This window comes from Mustelus asterias, chromosome 9, assembly GCF_964213995.1.
Source record: "Mustelus asterias chromosome 9, sMusAst1.hap1.1, whole genome shotgun sequence".
NCBI lineage: Eukaryota > Metazoa > Chordata > Chondrichthyes > Carcharhiniformes > Triakidae > Mustelus > Mustelus asterias.
The window spans coordinates 106,765,172-106,787,421 of record NC_135809.1 but is presented as its reverse complement, the minus strand read 5'-3'; the positions used below and the strand labels follow the sequence as shown (position 1 = coordinate 106,787,421).

Below are 22,250 nucleotides of genomic sequence, written 5' to 3'. Positions count from 1 at the left end.
GGTCATTTGAGAACAGGGAGAGATCAGCCATGATCTGGTTGAATTTGAAGGGCTGAATTTGCCTACTTCTGCTCCTTGTACCTATATTCCTATGTAATGCGTTCATTTCACAAAGATGAAACAGGAAGAAATAGTTGCATTTATATAGTGCCATTAATAACTACCAAATGCCTCAAAGTGGTTTCTAACTAATGAAATACTTTTGAAGTATTACTGTTGAAATCTCATTACCACAGCAGCCAATTAGTGCACAGTAAGCTCCCACAAACAGCAATGTCATAACATCCATATAATCTGCTTTTGTGATCTTTATTAAGCAACCATTATTGGCTAGGTCACCAGCTATGACGCCTCTGCTCTTCTGTGTCCTGGCATCTTTTACAACCACCTCAGAGGGCAGTAGGGGCCTTAGTTCAGCATCTCAGCGAGAGCTGGCACCTCTGGCAGTGCTTCCTCAGCACTGTACTGAAGTATCAGCATATTTTCTGTGCTCATGTTCTGGAGCAGAACTTGAACATAGAACATAGAACATAGAACATTACAGCGCAGAACAGGCCCTTCGGCCCACGATGTTGCACCGACCAGTTAAAAAAAAAACTGTGACCCTCCAACCTAAACCAATTTCTTTTCGTCCATGAACCTATCTACGGATCTCTTAAACGCCCCCAAACTAGGCGCATTTACTACTGATGCTGGCAGGGCATTCCAATCCCTCACCACCCTCTGGGTAAAGAACCTACCCCTGACATCGGTTCTATAACTACCCCCCCTCAATTTAAAGCCATGCCCCCTCGTGCTGGATTTCTCCATCAGAGGAAAAAGGCTATCACTATCCACCCTATCTAAACCTCTAATCATCTTATATGTTTCAATAAGATCCCCTCTTAGCCGCCGCCTTTCCAGCGAAAACAATCCCAAATCCCTCAGCCTCTCCTCATAGGATCTCCCCTCCATACCAGGCAACATCCTGGTAAACCTCCTCTGCACCCTCTCCAAAGCCTCCACATCCTTCCTGTAATGTGGGGACCAGAACTGCACACAGTACTCCAAGTGCGGCCGCACCAGAGTTGTGTACAGTTGCAACATAACGCTACGACTCCTAAATTCAATCCCCCTACCAATAAACGCCAAGACACCATATGCCTTCTTAACAACCTTATCTACTTGATTCCCAACTTTCAGGGATCTATGCACACATACACCTAGATCCCTCTGCTCCTCCACACTATTCAAAGTCCTCCCGTTAGCCCTATACTCAACACATCTGTTATTCCTACCAAAGTGAATTACCTCACACTTCTCCGCATTAAACTCCATCCGCCACCTCTCGGCCCAACTTTGCAACCTGTCTAAGTCTTCCTGCAAACTACGACACCCTTCCTCACTGTCTACCACACCACCGACTTTGGTGTCATCAGCAAATTTGCTAATCCACCCAACTATACCCTCATCCAGATCATTAATAAATATTACAAACAGCAGTGGCCCCAAAACAGATCCCTGAGGTACACCACTTGTAACCGCACTCCATGATGAATATTTACTATCAACCACCACCCTCTGTTTCCTATCCGCTAGCCAATTCCTGATCCAATTTCCTAGATCACCCCCAATCCCATACATCTGCATTTTCTGCAGAAGCCTACCATGGTGAACCTTATCAAACGCCTTACTAAAATCCATATATACCACGTCCACTGCCTTGCCCCCATCCACCTCCTTGGTCACTTTCTCAAAAAACTCAATAAGGTTAGTAAGGCACGACCTACCTGCCACAAAACCATGCTGACTATCACCTATCAATTCATTACTCTCCAAATAACGCCACAACCTTCTGACTCGGAGAAAAGAGTACTTTCAACTGAGACACAGTTCCTGAAGCATTAAGGGAAAGATTGTAAGGAGGAAGTCGGTATATTCACTTACAGTAAATTGAATCAATTCTTGTCTCCCTTTTCCAGGTTCTGAATAATATAGGAACTGCATGCAGTACCCCCATAGAACTTGGGGGAGCAACAAGAATAGGCAAGGGTTGTCACTGATGAAATACATGGCTGACCTCAAGTCCTGCCATTCTGCTACACAGTAGGTTTCTCATACTGGGACAAAACTACTTGCTAACAACAGTTGAGATGTTTCTCAGAAGGCTTAGGTTTAGCAAGAAGGCAATGAGAGATCTGTGCTTTCAAGGAGATCTCTGCATAACATATAACATAACAAGAACAGTGCTGTCAACATCAGCATGACACTCAAGTTTGAGGAATTGAGCTTCTTCCAAGAGAATACTGAGGACATTTTCCAGTGCCAGTTTCCGTCCACAAATGTATCAGGGAAGTCAGATATACATTGTTTTGCAACTTTCTCAATTTCACCACAAAACAGCATTTAGGGGGAGATGGTGTCATTGTCACTGGATTAGTAATAAATGTTGGCCCAGGCAGCGATGTCCACATCCAATGAATAAAAAAAATGACATGAGGAGACAGTACTCTGCAAAATTGCTCGGATGATAAATTTTGAGTACATGCAAAGTGGTGTCATCAAGGAAGAATAATATGCAGACATTAATTCTAAACTGTTTCAAAGAAATGCTACTTTAACAACATTTCATCAAAGGACTAGCAATATCAGTTTTTCATCAGTGTCTATCTTCTACTGGCCTTTTGCTATTACTGTAACTAATGACAAATAGATACTCAATATAAAGTTCAAATCACATGCAGCATATTTCTACTATTGTGTCTTGTATGAATGTTGGCAGCTTGAATAGACATGGCGTTCCCTTGGTGCTTGTACTTTGGATATGTGACACTTATTGATTCTAAATGATTGCCTTGTAGAAAGATTTAGTATGTTGGTTAGTTACAGGTTTTTACTGACAGCCTACAGGGATCTGGTGGCTCTAGACCTTCCTGAACTATATGGTAGCACAGTGGTTAGCACTGCTGCCTTACAGTGCCAAGGACCCAGGTTCAATTCCAGCCTCAGGTGACTCTCTGTTTACACGTTCTTCCCGTGTCTACATGGGATTCCTCCAGATGCTCTGGTTTCCTCCCACACTCCAAAGGTGTGCGGGTTAGGTTGATTGGCGATGCTTCATTGCCCCTTAGTGTCAGGGGGATTAGCAGGGTAAATATGTGGGGTTACGTAGATAGAGACTGGGTGGGATTGATTTGATTTATTGTTGTCACATGTATTAGTGTACAGTGAAAAGTACTGTTTCGTGCATGCTATACAGACAAAGCATACCGTACATAGAGAAGGAAATGAGAGAGTGCAGAATGTAGTGTTCCAGTCATTGGTAGGGTGCAGGGAAAGATCAACTTAATGCAAGGTGGGTCCATTCAAATGTCTGATGGCAGCAAGAAGAAGCTGTTCTTGAGTCGGTTGGAACATGACCTCAGATTTTTATATCTTTTTCCCGACGGAAGAGAGTATGTCCGGAGTGCGGGGCTGTTTTGCCAATGCAGCGGGAAGTGTAGACAGAGGCTGTTTTGCTTGATGGATTGGGCTACATTCACGACCTTTTGTAGTTTCTTGCAGTCTTGGGCAGAGCAGGAGCTACCAAGCTGTGACCAGAAAGCTTCCTATGGTGCATCTGTTGTTGGTGCAGGCTCGATGGGAAAAATGCTCTCCTTCTGCACTATAGGGATTCTATGACTTTATGATTCTCAGGATCCTGGATATGAATTAACCAACCTTGGGACTGTGATGGTTGGCTGGTGTTGGCTTGTTTAAGTTACCTCTCTTTTGCCTGGTGTGTGGGAAGCCGTGACTAACAGAAGCTTCATTGCGTGCTGGTCATCATCAACTTGGATTGTTATTGCAATGGTTCCCAACCCGTGAAGACCCACCCCAAGTGTGCCATGAAAAATGATTCAAAATTAATGTAATTAAACTAAGATTAACCTTTGCCTTCAGCTCTGTGGATGACATCTCCAAGACCTGACAAATGTTGGGCCTCCCATGCATGCGCTGATCGGGAAAGAGCCTCACATGCACAGTTTAGGTTATTTTACATCGGTCAGGCCCATGTGTATGACCAATGGGACTTGGAGCTGAAGACAAAGGCCCCATGCACCCACACAAAAATCAAAAGCTCAGAAAAAATGCAAAAACCTCGGAGAAGCGAGAGACAGGGAGAGGTTAAAAACAAAACAGGTGAGGGGACAGGGAGAAGTTAAAAACGAAGTTCCCAGTAAGGGAAGATGACAGAAAAAATAAGAGGTGTGCCACAAAATGTTCTTATAGTATAGAGGTGTGCCATGATATATAAAATGTTGGGAACCAACATGCTAATGCACCAATGTAAGCGGAAGGCATATAGTGCCTTTTACGATCTTAGGATGTCCCAAATCACTTTACAGTCAATGGTGTACTTTCAAGATGTAGTCGCTGTTATAATGCAGGTGAATGAATCAATTTGCACACAGTAAGTCCCCACAAACAGCAGTGTAACACATAACCAGATCACCTGCTTTAGTGATGCCAAGAAAGGCCTTCTTCCTATGCAAACAAAATCATGGCCAGTCCTATCGGTGCTAATGTTAAAAGCTGCTGATCTAATTTCCACGACATACTTACTCTGTGGCCAGACCACCAAGAAATCTCACTTTAAATCCAATAGCAATTGCTGTCATACCGTACTGCACGACTTAATGTCTGCAATTTAAACGCTCCATGCATTTATTCAGTGCAGTAAACTACTGGCACCTAGTGACAATATCAAAGTATTACAGCAATACCACGCCAAGTGGTCCCAAAGACTCAGCACCCAAATATTTTCATAAGTTTGTGTCCTCCAAAAATTCATTTCAAAGAATCTTCAGTCCATGAAGAGTCAATTGCCCAAATCCTTACCTATGTTAAAGAGGAATCATCTTCTTGTATTAAAATATGCACTCAGGATTTTGGGCGACTGTTGTAAACTCTCCTTCCGATGGAATATGTAACGAAAATGGAAAGTAATTCAGAAAGGAGAGGTTTATGACTTCACTACATAGACTGCATAGAGAAATCATCTCCCAGAATGATCCCATGCTACACAGATATGATTTACATGACCAAGTTTGCTATCGTGCTTTAACATGCTACAGGGTCAAACAGCAATCACTCTCTGGGATTTTTAAAATTGCCACTCTTTAGATAACAAATGTACGTAAAGGAACCAAGTGAAATCAATCCAATGAAATGTACTCAAAGCTGTAAGTAACACCTTCATTGATTTAAAACTACAAGAATCAGTTCCTGATACTCCTTTCAGATGGTCTGCCATTCAAGATGAGCTGGGGAATCTGTACAGCGGTGTGCGAAAAATTGATCCCATCTCATTTAAATTTGGGCTCACTGAAAGCTGTTCCTTGAACTTTAACCCGTAAAACAACATTGTTAAACAAAGCATCTGTCTCGACAAGGGCACGGTCAGTGGCAATGCCGACACCTGCAACACACTGCTAGGAATCTGAGGCAGCAAAAGATTAATCTGAGGGGATGAGTGCTTAGATATCACTTGCATGATTTGGGTGGCCTGCTTACATCTACAGTTTACAGTGGTAACGGCAAGTGAAAAACATCTTGTGTTGGTGGTAAAGCTGTACTGGGTCATTTTATTTGGGCAGCATTGGCAAAGCAGCAAATTACCCATCCCTCATGGCCCTCATACTATTAAGAGTTAAGCACATAGTGTGTGGACCTGCAGTCATGGGCAATGCAAGCCTGATGAAAAGCAGCAGAGAACCAACTGGGTTTTCATAACAGTCTGGTGGCTTTTAGAGGCATTTTTTTTGGATTTATTGAATTTAATTCACAACTTACTTTGATGCACTTGTTTATACCCACAGCCACGGGGTATTGGTCTGGTGCTGTAACCACTGCTGATACAAAGACTATGTAACTGTAAATCCCAAATCACAGCCCAACCCTTTGCTCTGATTCCAGAGGAAGCGGAGTAAGGAAGGATTCCCAGTCCATTTGACACTGGAACCAGACAGGGTATTAACACCAGATTCACACAATTAACTTGAGTATTTGATGCCAAAACAAAAGTGCTTAGCCATCAAAACCATTGTTGACTCACAAGTGCACCCACAAGTTACTTTGCTTTTCAGATTTCCTTAAGTTTAAAGGTTTTTTCCCTCATACAGAAGGGCAATTGTAGACAAACACAGTGACAGTGATATTGAAATCTGTAATCTCAGTAACTACAACTGTCCTTCTCAAATGGGGGAAATCACATGAGTAAAAGGGTTGCATTCATGAGTAAAAATGTGCGTAAGGTCCAACATATGTACTAAAATTGACTGTGGTTTCTGAAAAATTGCATGCTTGATTCAATGCAGTGCAGCATTTGAATCATCGATTGAAGGTGTAAAGACTTTAAAGCCGTAATTACTGTGCACAATTAATTTGCCACTTTGGATAAAGTAATGACATTCAACATGGTAAGTGGTTGTACATTAATACTGCATGCAGTAATTTTTAGTCTCAACTAAAGTCTTTCGACACTTCAGGGGAAAGATTGGAAAAAGCCTGAACACGGGTGCGTAAATTTCAATGGGCCATGGCCAGTACACCAGATTTCCCCATTCTCATTGACTGCACACACATAGCTTTGCATACAGCTTACTCAAATGCAGAAATGCACTGTCGCCATTGATGTTTTTAGCCTTATTTCTGGCCACAGTTTCAATGCAAAGGTTTTCACTTCCTGCATCTACAGTTGCTCAGCGCAACATGAGTTGAATTCTCTTATCACTGCAGCAGCCATGATGCTTTTATTCTGTGCCAGTCCACTGTACCATCAGTATTTCAGCCACCATGTCAAATCAGTGTGTGGTTACTGGGCAGCAAGTGTTATCTGACACCAATGCACAGCCTAAGCACACATGGGCAGCCTGTATATAATGAGAGCCAGGCTGCCACACAAAATGATACTGAGTAAACCACTGAGATGCTTAGGCACTGCTTCCACTGCTTGGACCATTCTAAAGGAGAGTTTCAGTACTCTCCAGAGTGCATGTCACTATTTGCCATGGTTTGTTGGATCTATCACAACCTTGCCAGCATGAGGACACAGTCCTTAACATCAGATTAACATTGAGCAGCTGAGAAGGAAGAGGAAGAAAGGAGGAGGCACCAACGCATCCTCTTTCTGGTCAAGCTGCCCATGATTGGCTCATCATGCTGCAGTACTATAGAACACAACCTTAATTCCCCATGCGACAACAGCACGGTTGGTTCCGCGAGTGTTCTCATAAAGTCAGCCACCACTCCCACACTGGAATCAATGGGCTCCTCATTCTTTGGAAAGCCCCATGCCAAGTTGGTGCCAGATTCCTCCATGCCCCTTAACAGTGACAGCAGACTTGCTGGCAGACCTGGTTTTTCAGTGTGAATATTCATCAGCCTTTACTTGTAGGCCATCCCATCAAAGTTCTCATCTGAGTCCACTGCAACAGAGCTGGTGTGTGGCCTTGACCTCAGGTGAACCCTCACCAACTTTTACAGATGCACCATAGAAAGCATTGTTTCCGGTTGTATCACAGCTTGGTATGGCTCCTGCTCTGTCCAAGACCGCAAGAAACGAAAAAGGGTCGAGAACAAAACCCAGTCCGTCACGCAAACCAGCCTCCCATCCATTAATTCTGTCTACACTTCCCAATGCCTCGGAAAAGCAGCCAGCAGAATCAAGGCCCCACACACCCCAGACATTCTTCCATCAGGAAAAAAGATACAAAAGTCTGAGGTCATGTACCAACTGACTCAAGAACTGCTTCTTTCCTGCTGCCATCAGACTTTTGAATGGACCTACCTCATATTAAGTTGGTCTTTCTCTACACCCTAGCTATGACTGGAACATCACATTCTGCACCCTCTCCTTTCCTTTTCTATGTACGTTATGCTTTGTCTGTATAATGCACAAGAAACAATACTTTTTATTAATACATGTGACAATAATAAATCAAATCAAATCAAATCAAACTGGCTCCTGCCTTACCATTTCCCTCTGCCCTGGCTACAAGTTCCTTTTTCCCAGTCACTCAGTTCCTGCCTCTAGGTTACCCTCTAAGGTAAGGTCCCCATATCTGTACTGGTGGCTGCGAGAACGTGATTGAGTGACTGTGATTCATCGTCATCAGTCTCTTCTTCCTCTTCCATTTCAGATTCCTGCACCACTGCTTGGCCAGGTTGCAGTCACTGGGTAGCTGAAAGGAGAAAGGCTTAAGGGCAGGGTTGCAGTGAGGGGAGAGGCAAATGTGAGAGGCACATGTTAACACCATCTGCAGCTTGAGGATCAGAAGAGATTGTGCGATGAGGGAGAAGTGGGATTTGATTAGGCAGATTAGGTAGAAATGTACCGTCATCTTCAATGCTTTTAGCTCACTTGCTAGCCATAGTTTCAATTCTAGCTGCTTCATAGTGGCAAAAATCCCCTGAGGTAAAGCTATGCAGCCTGTCTGTCCCCTGCCAGTTATCTGCCTGTGCCTGCATGGGTTTCCTCTGGGTGTTCCGGTTTCTTCCACAGTCCAAAGATGTGTAGGTTAGATGGAGTGGCCATGCTAAATTGTCCCTCAGTGCCCCAAGATTTGTAAGTTAGGGGGATTAGCGGGGTAAATGTGTGGGGATAGGGTGTGGGGTGAGCCTGGGCTCTTTGGGACAGTCGGTGCAGACTCAATGGGTTGAATGGACTCCTTTTGCACCGTAAGGGTTCTATGATTCACAATAAGAGTGCATGGTTCGAGTTTGCAGCTTCAGAGTACACTTCTGTGAACTTGAATGTGGACTGGCATGGAAGATTGCAAATACAAATACTTTATTTGCAAGCTGCTGGAGTAACATTTGAGATTTCTAAACGCTCTTCCTCTCACACGTGCAAATACTGTACTCCGCAACCTTTGTTCAGGGTCAAAAATAACGTGACCAAATGTACTCTCTGTTTTCAAACATTTGCACAGAAAAACACAGTAAACTTTCTGACCAAGGTCCACAATCATTGTTTGCTTGAATTATCTTAAAAGCGACAATTTTAATTTACAACTCTCTGTTTTGAACTTAATTAACCGGTTGAGATCTTTCAAACTTCTTTGGAAGTTGTAGCACAAAAGGAAAACAATACTTCAGAGTGTGGAAACACCTAATAGAATTTTGATGAGGTTGATTAACTACTTCAGCATCACACTCGTGAGTTTGACACATCGTTCCCCTGTAACACCTTCCAAGGTTGCTGTGCTCTTACAGCTGGTACAGGCCTGAGGTACAAAATTGTTCCTCAAGGTGTTCTCACACCTCTTGCTGACAGTGTGGCTGACACTACACCTGCACTTAAATACACAGCTTTCAGTGATATAAAGCCAAAAGCACTTTACACCAAAATGTCCAGTACGACTGGTTCACATTAATTTGTCAGGTAATTTATTTAAGATTGAGCAAGCTCCTAAAAAAATGAAAAAATAAACAAATAATCAGATGTAGTTAGTAACCTGTCATTGAAAGGCTTATGTTTCTAAGCAAATCAAGTCAAAATATATCATTCATTTTTCCCCAAGAGTATGTTAATTTTATTAAGCAGATAATGCAAAAAAAAACGAACTCATTGTGTGGGATTGAAATCCCCTCCGACTGGACTTCTATTAAACTTAAAACCCCAAAAACTTCATGGACGTAAATACTGGAAACAAACAGGCCCAACCTCAACAGTACTGTAAGGGGTTAATCTTCAAAACATGTTGATGTCAACATCAAGACACTGGGATGTTATCAAACAGTGGCCATCAGACAACCCAATTAAAGCAACTGGGAGACTAACCGTTGATTGCCCCAGACAACAGCCACTATACAACCATGTATCAACAAAAGCTAAGGAAAAATGGACTTTATCACATACACATCAACTTGGGAGCCAGAGACATCACACCTGAATGGAGTCCATTGTTTTGCTCGTGGAAACAGCATCATAATAAATGTTTTTTCTGCATTATGGCAGGAACAAGGCTAAAAGGGATTAAAAGGTGCTAAGCACTGACCATCCAAACAGAATTTCTCCAAGCATATGCCTTGATATTTTTGATAAAGTTTTGCAATAAAAAGGGCAGGACACTCAGTCCAAAGATATGTTGGTTAGGTTGATTGGCCATGCTAAATTGTCCCTTAGTGTCTCAAGATATGATGGTTAGGGGGATTGGCAGGGTAAATGCTTGGGGATATGGGGATAGGGTGGGTTGGGGGAAGGTGGGCCTAGGCAAGATACTCTGTTGGAGAGTTAGTGCAGACTCAATGGGCCGAATGGCTCCTTCTGCACTGTAGGGATTTTATGATTCTATGATTCAGCTGAGTCTTGCATTGCAGTTATGAAGGAGAGTGAGGAATGGTCACCCTGATTCACAACCTACAGCTCACATTAGAAAGCCCAACAGTGTGGAAGTTGTACCAGCCAGATCCAAGAGATATTGGGGCTGAGGTTTAAAGATAATTTAAGAGTAGCAACTAAATCCAGGCAGCGGGGGTTGAGTTAAGACTTAGGCAGAAAAGTGGGGTTCTGCCTGTTATTTTTGTAAAGGCTTTTTACTAATACATCATTGTTTCGAGTGTTGTGCATTATCATTACACTAGCTTAGGGTTCTTGTATTAGGAAACAGGAGTGTTTTCTTTATTACTAAAAACATTTGTGGTTGAGTCTAAAAGCCTGTGCCTGTGTAAGTTTGTTCTTCATAAAATATTAAAGTCAAGACTGTACAGGTAAACAGGAGGATGAACCTCTTACAATTGTTATATAGAAACATAGTAACGAGATGCAGAAGTAGACCATTTGGCCCTTTGAGCCTGCTCCACCATTCATTATGATCATGGCTGATCATCAAATTCAAAATCCTGATTCCCCCTTCCCCCCATATCCCCTGATCCCTTTATCCCCATGAGCTAAATCCAATTTCTTCTTGAAATCAGACAACGTTTTGGCCTCAACTACTTTCTGTGGTAGTGAATTGTTGTTCAATGTAGTTTCCCATTGAATTTCTTTTTATTGTTACACTAATGACATCTCAGTAGTGAGATCTGCTTGCTGTCAGTTGAGTTTGCAAGTGACATGGAGAATCTTTGAAGCATAAATGCTGATACTACCTAGGGAACTGTCTAAGAATTTGTTTCTAAGCTCAAAGGTGCAAGTATAATGAATTAACACAAAACACAGTATTGAAATGTGAAAACATCCAAAGGTTGCTTTCATCCTGGGTGTAGCAATGTTACCTCTACTGAATAGAGTCCAAAAGCAAAATACTGCAGATGCTGGAAACCTGAGTTAACATAGAAAAATGCTGGAAATACTCAGCGGGTCAGGCAGCATGAGTGTACATTTCATGTCATGACCTTTAATTCCCTCTCCAGAGATGCTGTAAGACCTGCTGAGTTTTCCAGCATTTCCTGCTTATGGTAGCATTGGGCAGAATGCACTACTTATTAGAATTGCTATTATTCTGCATAATTTTTCATCTAGCTGCAATATAATATTGAAAGCTGCCACCTAAACCCAATTAAGCCAAGTAGTAGAGTGCAGATCTCATTAGAAAAAGCTAGATGCTTTGAACATTCCAGAGGAAACAAATGCCTAGAAGTTCTTGTTTGTCCAATTTTGGGCCTAGGAGCACAAGGCACCATTCCTCTGCCAAAATCCTCTGAATTGTCCCCCAACCCTCCGGTCCTGGAACCCATTAAAAAGTAACTGCATAACTAGCACAATTGAAGATTGGGCTACTGCAATGCTAACAGCGACCGATGGCAATGGAATGGAGGGGAGCGAACAACAAGAGTGTGTCATGACCAACTGAGAAGGGGTGAAATATTCAATGTCCTCAGTTGATCGCAACAAAGGTCTAAGCTTCTTTTTTTACCTGGATATGCTGCTTCCTATTCAGAATGTATTTCACTATTCAAGCTGTGAGCAATAAGGAGCACACGCACACGCACACCTGTCCTTTGATTGTTCCTGAGGTGCAGGTTGCAAACGTTATGGTTAACCCATACAGTCAGATGTCGTAGATGTTGCATGTACTATGAGATGTCAGATCATCAGTAGGTTTCTGGTTGAGTTGTCTTCTCAAACTGGGTGACATTCTTATACTGAAAGAGATGGAGAGAGAGAGAGAAGCTCTCAACTTGTTTCCACTGCTGAAGATTTTCTTGAGACTACCTGTGTCACTTGCAATCTCTCTGTAGTGGCTGGCAACCTTGCCTTGAAAATCGGATGCTCCATTAGCATCCTTCTTTTCACGGAGGGAAACTGAGATTATCATTGTGAAGCTCATCAACTGGAGGCTGCCAATTCCTCAGCCTCCACTCTGAAGCATCCTTCTCCATTTCCATTATCTCTTCACCTGAATTTCTTGCGTGTTTTGCAGCACAGATTGCTCACTCCTCATTTAAACTTCCCATATTCCTTGAATGGTCATTGGTCAGATCATTGAATACAGGAGTTGGGATTTCTTGTTGAAGTTGTACAAGAAATTGGTAAGGCCACACTTGGAATACTGTGTACAGTTCTGATCACCCTATTATAGAAATGATATAATTAAACTAGAAAGAGTGCAGAAAAGATTTACTAGGATGCTACCGGGACTTGATGGTTTGAGTTATAAAGGAGAGGCTGGATAGACTGGGGCTTTTTTCTCTCGAGTGTAGGAGGCTTACGGGTGATCATATAAAATAATGAGGGCATAGATAAGTGAGATAGTCAACATCTTTTCCCAAAGGTAAGGGAGTCTAAAACTAGAGGGCATAGGTTTAAGGTGAGAGGGGAGAGATACAAAAGTGTCCAAAGGGGCAATTGTTTCACACAGAGGGTGCTGAGTGTCTGGAACGAGCTGCCAGAAGTATTAGTAGAGGCAAGTACAATTTTGTCTTTGAAAAAGCATTTAGACAGTTACATGGGTAAGATTGGTATAGAGGGATAGGGCCAAACGCAAGCAATTGGGATTAGCTTAATGGTAAAAACTGGGCGGCACGGACACGTTTAGACTGAAGGTCCTGTCTCTTTGCTGTAAATCTCTATGGCTCTATCAATGGCTCCTGGTGAGAACTAGAGTGGTGATGTTTTCTGTAGGCTGGTCAATCTGTTACGGATCCAACTATTATTTCTCTCTGCTTCTTTCTCGTATCCCGCACTCAGGAGAAAAGTATTGAATTCCCTGCTGTCCACTTTTCCTTTCCATTCTGAACATGTAAGTGTCTCCCGGAGATTATGAATTTCAGAATCACTGAATTTGAACATTAGAACTTCTTCTACACAAACTATAAGTGCAGGTCCTCCTTTCTTCTGCCTGAGTTCTCCAGTATCTCAATTGCCTCCTCCTGCATGTTGGAGTAAGCATAGAATTACAGAGCAGGAGGAGGCCATTCGACCCATCGAGTCTTTACCAAAACTTACCCAGGTTTACCACATAACACCATGTATTTATCTCACTAATTCCCCTCACCAAATAAATTTGGACACTAAGGGGTAATTTAACATAGCCAGTGAATCCAACCTGTGCATCTTTGGACTGTGGGAGGAAACTGGGGCACCCAGAGGAAACCTACGCTGACATGGGGACAACTGGCAAACTTCATACGGACAAGGCTGGAATTGAATCCGGGTCCCTGGTGCTGTGAGGCAGCAGTGTTAATCACTGTGCTACAGTGGATGAAGGTCTATCATTCCTCTTCCTGTAGCTTGTCATTGCCATGCATTATGTGTACTTTTCTCCTGAATGAGAATGGAGTGATTGTTACTTTCTGGCACACATCTACCAGCACTGTGGGAGGACTGCAGCGGTTCTGGGAGGTCATTCACCTGGGAGGTCTTTTAAGGGCAATTAGGAATGGGCAACCAACACTGGCTTAGCCAGTGACACACATCCTGTGAAAGAACAGTTTACAAAGAAGTTAATTATTGGAGAAAACATATCACTTTTCTTATGGAGTTTGCATAGCGGATATGATTCTTCACTAGGGATATTAACTACAGTAATTTTCATAAAATTGCTCAATGTGAAGAAGGTCTGTTCAATTCATTTAGTTCATTAACTTTGCTGCTGTATTTTTAGGATTATTATTGACTTATCGTTTGAGAGGTTTAAGATGTAGGAGAATGGTTGGCTATGAGATCATTCAATTTCTTCCTCCAAGAGAGGGAGATTCTGAGGGGTGCCACTTACTGCCTGTGCTATCTGCTTCCACATGATCCTAACTGCTGTGTTGGTGTATCTCTTATCCCCCACACTGTTTTACCCTTCTGCGCTTCAGTTTCATCAAGAGATAATTGATATAATTTTGCTGCTTGGCTATTTGGGGGCAGCACAGAGGCACAGTGGTTAGCACTGCTGCCTCACAGCACCAGGGACCAAAATTCGATTCCTGGCTTGGGTCACTGTCTGTGCGGAGACTGCACGTTCTCCCCATGTCTGCGTGGGTTTCCTCCGAGTGCTCTGGTTTCCTCCCACAGTCTGAAAGATGTGCTGGTCAGGTGCACTGGCTGTGCTAAATTCTCCCTCAGTGTACCCGAACAGGCGCTGGAATGTGGTGACTAGGGGATTTTCACAGTAACTTCATTGCAGTGTTAATGTAAGCCTACTTGTGACTAATAAATAAACTTTAATTTTTTTTGTTCCCGTTGAAGGCACTTCTTCATCTTCCTGTCTGGTGGTCCAAACCCAGCCTCGGTTTAACCATTGCAGACTCTTCACGGTGAATGTCATTCCTCCTTCCCAGGAAATGTCTGGGCCTTCAAGATACACTGTATAATTGGTGGCAGAACTCACCTCTGTCCTTCCCAGTAACATGGAACTGACTTGACCCTGTGAATTGTGATTGGACTGAAATCAGGGCCAATGAGAGGGCAGGGGTCCCAGCCCATTGCTCTTCCAGTAATGAAACATCAAACGCCAAATGCTGGGTTTAAGTATTAGAACAGGAAATAATGATGGTGGGTCATGTCACTCTTCTAAGATTCACAAAAAAATGCATATTTTTATCATGCCTTGAATGCTTTTAGTCCCAAAGAACTTCACAGCCAACTAAATTACTTTGAAGTGCAGTCACCATTATCGTGAAAGAAAACAGAGCAGTCAATCTTACTACTTTGATGCTCCATGTCTATCCGCGACAGCAGCTCTGGATGAGACAACTCCTTTCTAGGTCCAGAATTGAGCTTAGAAACATATTTATTGGTTCTGTGCATTGCAATGCAAAAATGTCAATGAACTGCATCAAAATTCAATAGGTTAAGCACTTGTCTGTGTGCCAGGATTTGGCATATTCACCAAGATTGACAGCAGGGCTATTACAGATTGCTAAAATGGATTGCTCTGAACAGTCATAGAATCTCTACAGTGCAAAAGGAGGCCATTCAGCCCATTTAGCCTGCACCAACAACAATCCCACCCAGGCCCTATCCCTGTAAACCCATGGGTTTACCCTGTTAGTCCCTCTGACTTTCACGGGCAACTTATCATGGCCAATCAATCTAACCCACATATCTTTGGACTGTGGGAGGAAACCGGAGCACCCGGAGGAAACCCACGCAGACATGGGAAGAACATGCAAACTCTGCATAGACAGTCACCCAAGGCTGGAATTGAACCGGGGTCGCTGGCGCTGTGAGGCAGCAATGTGAACCATTGTGCCATCGTGCTTTTATGCTTTCATAATTACAAAACAAATGGAATGTTAAAAAGTTATGTTTTTGCACATGTTTTCTGAGTGTTTGGCATTTGTTCTGAAGTAAGTGCAGCACTGAAGTTTTGAAAGTACATTTATTTGCTCCTGATAACATTGATTAAGGTGTCACAGTATCCTTGCCAAACTGGAAAGCGCATTAATTGCTGGTTGTATTCAGCAGGTGCTCTTCCATTAGAGGTTACAGAGCATTTCCAGCCACTTTTCACTGTTCTATATGACAGTGATCTCTTATAGGAGAGCTATTGAATGACAGAGTTCCACTATATATACAACAAGTTATATTTATATAGCATCTTTAATGTAATAAAACATAGGGACAATTCTTGGGGTATTGTAACACAATATATGACACAGAGCCACCAAAGGCATGGGTAGTGAAGTCAGTTTTAAGGAGTGTTTTAATGGAGGAAAGCAAGGCAGAGAGGCAGAGAGATATGGGGATGGAATTATACACCTTACGGTCTAGATAACCAAAGGGATCAATAATGGAGTAGCCAAAATTGGAGATGTTCAATGGCCAGAATTAAATGAGTGCAGGCATTTTGGAGAATTATGAGGCTGGAGGAGATTGCAAAGCTAGGCAGGGGTGAGGCCATGGAGCAATTTAAATACAATGGTGAGATTCTTAAAATCAAATCTGTTGCTTGACCAGGAGCCAATATAGATCAGTGAGCCCAGGAGTGATGAGGTGAATGAAACTTCTCCCCCACACCCCTCCCGTTCAACGGCCAGCACTGGCGAACTCCCTCATTTCCCTCCGAACATCGGTCCCCTTGTCTCCCGACCCCCCCATCCACGTAATCAATGCTGGCACCCACACCACCCCTCCCCCGCTCCCCCTAAATTACCACCTCTGCTCCCGGTCACCACCACATACAAATGAATCTCCCCCCTCCTCCCATGAGGCTCCCACTGGGGTCTGGCCTTGGCACTGCTTCTGGCACAGGTTGGCACTGCCAGGTTGGCATGGTGTCAACCTTGCAGTACAACCTGTGCCTGGGGGCAGTGCCGAAGAAAGTGCTGGGGGGGCAGTGCCAAGCCACTGCCTGGCCATGTACCTCTTCCCCGGGGGCTATACTCACCATTCCCATTTGTCACCTCATGGCCTAGCATATCCCTCACTGTATCATTCCCAGCAAAAAGAAAGATGGTTGTGACTGTTGAAGGCCAATCATTTCCCTGAACATTGCTGCAGGAATTCTTCAGGGTAGTGTCCTAGGTCCAAGCATTTTCAGTTGCTTCATCAATGACCTTCTCACATCATAAGTTCAGAAATGGGGATGGTTGCTTATAGTTGCAAGGTGTTCAGTTCCATTCCTGACTTTTTAGGTAGTGAAGTAAACAATGTCACGATGCAGTCATTATTCATACTTGGACTGAGCAGCGGCAAGTAACATTCGCATCACGCAAGTGCCAGGCAATGGTTATCTCCAGCAAGAGAGAGTCTAACCATCTCCCCTTGATTTTCAATGGCATTACCATCACTTCTGCAATCAGCATCCTGGAGATTACCATTGACCAGAAACTGAACTGGATCAGCCATATAAATACTGTGATGAGAAAAATCCAAAGATGTGTGGGTTCGGTGGATTGGCCATGCTAAATTGCCCTTAGTGTCAGGGAGATTAGTGGGGCTATGGGGATAGGGCCTGGGTGGGATTGTTGTCGGGGCAAGCTCGATGGGCCGTATGGCCTCTATCTGCACTGTAGGGATTCTATTATTCTATTATAAAAGCAGGTCAGAGGCTGAGAATTCTACAGTGCGTAATTCACCTCCTGACTTCCCAAAGTTTGTCCATTATCTACGTGGCACAAGATGATGGAAAGCTCTCCACTTGCCTGAACGAGTGCAGCCCCAACAACACTTAAGAAGCTCAACTGTATCCAGGACAAAGCAACCCATTTGAGTTATCCATCACCTTAAATGATTACCTCTTCCACCAGTGGCAGCAGTGTGTACCATACACAAGATATACTGCAGCAACTCACCATGCCTCTTTCAACAGCACCTTCCAAATACATGACCTCTTACACCTAGAAGAAGGAGGGCAGCAGATGCATGAGAACAGCACCATCTGGAAGTTCCCCTCCAAGCCACTCACCATCCTGACTTGGAAATATATTGCCGTTCCTTCACTGTTGCTGGGCCAGAATCCTGGAACTCCCTCCCTAACAGCACTGTGGCTGTACCTCCACCAGTGTCTCATTACCACTTGTTGGCAATTAGAGTTGGGCAACACATGCTGGCCTTGCCGACATTACTCACATCCCATGAAAGAATTTTTAAAAAGTGTTTAGACACAAACTTCCAGAGAATCATCTCCAACATAAGGACATAAGAACTAGGAACAGGAATTTCATAGAGACAGACCCTACAGTGCAGAAAGAGGCCATTTGGCCCATCGAGTCTGCACTGACCACAATCCCACCCAGGGCCTACCCCCATATCCCTACATATTTACCCGCTAATCCCTCTAACCTACGCATCTCAGGACTCTAAGGGGCAATTTAGCGTGGCCAATCAACCTAACCCGCACATCTTTGGACTGTGGGAGGAAACCGGAGCACCCGGAGGAAACCCACGCAGACACGAGGAGAATGTGCAAACTCCACACAGACAGTGACCCAAGCCGGGAATCGAACCCAGGTCCCTGGAGCTGTGAAGCAGCAGTGCTAACCACTGTGCTACCGTGTGCTACTGTGCTACCATGCCGCCCTAACCACTGTGCTACCGTGCCACCCTTTGAGCCTTCTCTGCCACTTACTACGATCATGGCTGATCTCATTCGGCCTCAACTCCATTTGCCTGCCCATTCACCTTAGCCCTGCAAACCCTTACTAATTAAAAATCTGTCCATCTCTTCCTTAAATTTACTCAATGTCCCAGCATCCACCATGCTCTGGGGTAGTGAATTTCACAGACTCATGACCCTTTGAGAGAAGTAATTTTTCCACATCTCTGTATTAAATCTGCCACCCCTTATCCTAAAACTATGACCTCTTGTCCTAGATTGCCCTACAAGAGAAAACATCCTCTCCACGTCTACTTTGTCAATCCCTCTTATCATCTTGCACACCTCAATTAGATCTCCTCTCATTCCTTTGAACTCCAAGGAGTATCAGCCTAAACTGCCCAATCCATCATCATTCCCCTCATCTCTGGAATTAATCTAGTGAACCTCCTAACAAGTAGCTAAATACTGTGCAACTAATGGTGTGGCAAAAGGAAGTATTGTTGCCTAAAAGATCAGGCCAGAATTTTGCCGTCATGCCCGCCACAGGAATTGGAGTGGGTGAGGAGCAGACAATGGAAAGGTCCATTAACCTCGAGCGGGATTTTACAGTTTCGGGATGAGCAAGGCTGTAAAATGCAACCCCAGAGTCAAAAGGAACAAAGTGACAGAAGGGAGATAAAGCCTGAGGAGGTTAAAGAAATAAGATGGGACAAAGACATAGAAAGTTTGAAAATTTTACTCCTAATATGACTGAGGTTAGTAGGTAGTGTCGGTCAGCGATGATAGAGGTGGTGGGCAAGTGAAGCATTGCAGAATGGGAAACAAGTAGTTTGAAACATAGAAACTCGGTGCAGGAGTAGGCCTTTGAGCATACTCCACCATTCAATATGGCCCCGACTGATCCTCCATCTCAATGCCATTTTCCCGCTTTCTCTCCATACCCCTTGATGCCATTAAAATCCAAAAACCGTCAATCTCTTTATTGAATACATTCAGTGACTTGGCCTTCACAGATAATGGGCAAAAGGAGAGTGAGACAGTTGGTTGGATATCTTGAGGATAAAGACCAATTGCATTTATAAGATGGGAACTCAGCAAAGAGAAATTGGGTCCAGTTGTTAGTAAGGGTTTCAGGGTTGGAGAGATTCAGATAAGCGCAGAGGTATGCAATGTTTTAGAAATAGAATTGGTGATGGATAGTTTAGTTTGAAGCTCAGCTGGGTGTTTCTTTAAAATCGCTCAGTAAGAAGTCTCAAATACCAGGTTAAAGTCCAACAGGTGTATTTGGTAGCACAAACTTTCGGAGTGCTGCTCCTTCATCTGGTGAGTGAAGGGTTGGGTTTACAAACAGGGCACATATAGGCACAGACTCAATTTACAAGATAATGGTTGGAATTCGAGTCATAACAGGTAATCAGGTCTTTACAGTTATAGACAATGCGAGTGGAGAGAGGGTTAAGCACAGGTTAAAGAGGTGTAAATTGTCTCAAATCAGGACAGTTAGTGAGATTGTGCAAGCCCAGGCAAGTTGTGGGGGTTATAGATAGCCTGACATGAACCCATGATCCCGGTTGAGGCCGGGAATCGCTGACATACTCATTGCTGGCCCTATCACAAATCAAACTTAACTCATCACTATAGATCCACAATTTCAGATCTTCCCCCAACCTTTAAAATGTAGAACTCTGGACTCACATAAGCTTACTGAAAGACTCCAAACAGAGTCGTTTCCTTCTAATGACCCATGATTCTCAATCACTTTTGCGACTGAGGCTAATATCACGTCAACAACAACAAATGCAAAATTATTTTTTTTATTCATTCATGGGATGCTGCTAAATGGTCAGCATTTATTGCCCATCCTTAATTGCCCTTGAACTGAATGTCTCACTCAGCCATCTCAGGGGGCAGTTAAGAGTCAACCACGTTGCTGTGGATCTGGAGTCACAGACCAAGTAAGGATGAACCAAATGGATTTTTACGACAATCATTGAATGGTCATTATTAAGATTTTTAATTCAAGACTTTTTTAAGTTGAATTCAAATTTCACCATCTGCTGTGGTCCCCAGAGTGTTACCCTGGCTCTCTGGATTACTAGTCCAGTGACAATACCATTGCACCACCATCGCCCCTGTTGTATCACCTACTTTGCTTTGTCAGTAAGTTTCTCAAACAAAGGTCTACTTATCCTTACGATAACGGCACTGTTACCCAATGGAACCTGGCAGCACTGTTGCCCTCAAAGCAGACACATATCTTTGGTACCCGAACCTTATTTGATCAGATTAATTTACTCTATAAATAACCAACTCCACGATAGTTTACTGACTGTTTCAGGCTCTGTAAAGTTGGCAAAATTATACTGTCTTTGACATGTGCGGCACAGTGGCACAGTGGTTAGCACTGCAGCCTCACAGCACCAGGGACCCAGGTTTGATTCCCGGCTTGGGTCACTGTCTGTGCGGAGTTTGCATGTTCTTCCCGTGTCTTCGTGGGTTTCCTTTGGGTGCTCTGGTTTCTTCCCACAGTCCAAAGACGTGGGTTAGGTAGATTGGCCATGCTAAATTGCCCCTTAGTGTCAGGGAGACTAGCTCAGGTAAATGCATGGGGTTATGGGGAATGGGCCTGGGTGGAATTGTGGTAGGTTCAGGCTGGATGGGCTGAATGGCCTCCCTCTGCACTGTAGATTCTATGATGATAGTCTATGTTTTCTGATCTGTTTATTCCTGGTTGAAGGGGAACAACTGTTGAATGTTGCAGTTTTTATTACTACATATGCAAGCATTAAGAGGAGGTGGCTAGTCCCTTTTGCTTCTACTTTTAATGTATACAGAAATCAATAAGAAAAAGGTCACTAAGGAATCTTTAAGACAGACCCCCTTTTAATAGATGACTGTATAAGCACTTGTCCGATTTCTGGCTGTGATTTCGCCTGCTAAGTGTTGCTCACTCAGTGGTGAAGTGGCGTGACTGTGTCGCCCACAGCTCCGGGGCAAACTGAACTTGAATATATTCACGTATAACTTGCAACTTACTCCTTTTTTCTGCCCTCCTCTCTATAGTCAATGTGGTTTTTCATTAGCAACACTACTTTTAAAACAGGACATTAGTGTTAATCTAATTCCAGAATATATTTCTGAAAGCAACGCTGAGAACTTCCAGAGGAAGTTTCAAATGCCTCTCTTGTGCCCCAACTTGTCTGCTATGGTCACCCAAGTCTGTGCTCCAAGCAAGTAAAGACATTCTATTTTTACGAGCAGTTAATGTTCAGAGGTCGACTCAACCCTTTGGGTAGGAACAGAGCAGCGTTTTTGATCCAATTAACTTGTCACTTGCCTTCAACTTAACCTCCGTCAGTTTCCAAAGTGGCCGCAGCTCCTTCAGGAGAGCTTCAATTCCCTTCCTCGGCTCCTTCTCGTCCACGAAGATGTGGAGATGTTTGGTTCCAGCGCCTGGGCTGGCCGCAGCAGAACTCTCCATGTTCTTCCCTCCCAAGCAAGCACTGGCTTGCAATTTGAGCGACTCTGTGCGTGTGTGGTGTTCTGATTGCAGCGGGCAGCCGGCCACTGACCTCCTGGACAAAGTTGCAGCCGACGCTCTGGACACTCAGCTGGCGTCCAGGGTGGGACAACCTAGAACAACCAACACTCCCCCCACCTCTTACTCTAGGACTTCCAGTCACTGGCATCCTTATTCCAGGAGGAACAATCAAATACACCCAAAAACTATTTGTACTTGAGCAGAGATGCAGCACTCTCCCCAAACTCCACTTCATACTGTTCCTTGCAAAGGAACCTAAGGGCAGTTGA

The 22,250-nt window shown here is 43.7% G+C and overlaps 1 protein-coding gene across 1 annotated transcript in view; it reads right to left on the bottom strand.

Moving 5' to 3' along the window:
* Window positions 1–22,035, bottom strand: part of LOC144498895 (ethanolamine kinase 1) — a 422,701-nt gene extending 400,666 nt beyond the window's left edge. Inside the window, exon 1 of the mRNA XM_078220756.1 lies at window positions 21,778–22,035. Within this exon, the coding sequence (XP_078076882.1) occupies window positions 21,778–21,921 (144 nt within the window). The 5' untranslated portion in view covers window positions 21,922–22,035. The remainder of the gene's footprint in view (window positions 1–21,777) is intronic.
* Window positions 22,036–22,250: the final 215 nt, after the last annotated feature.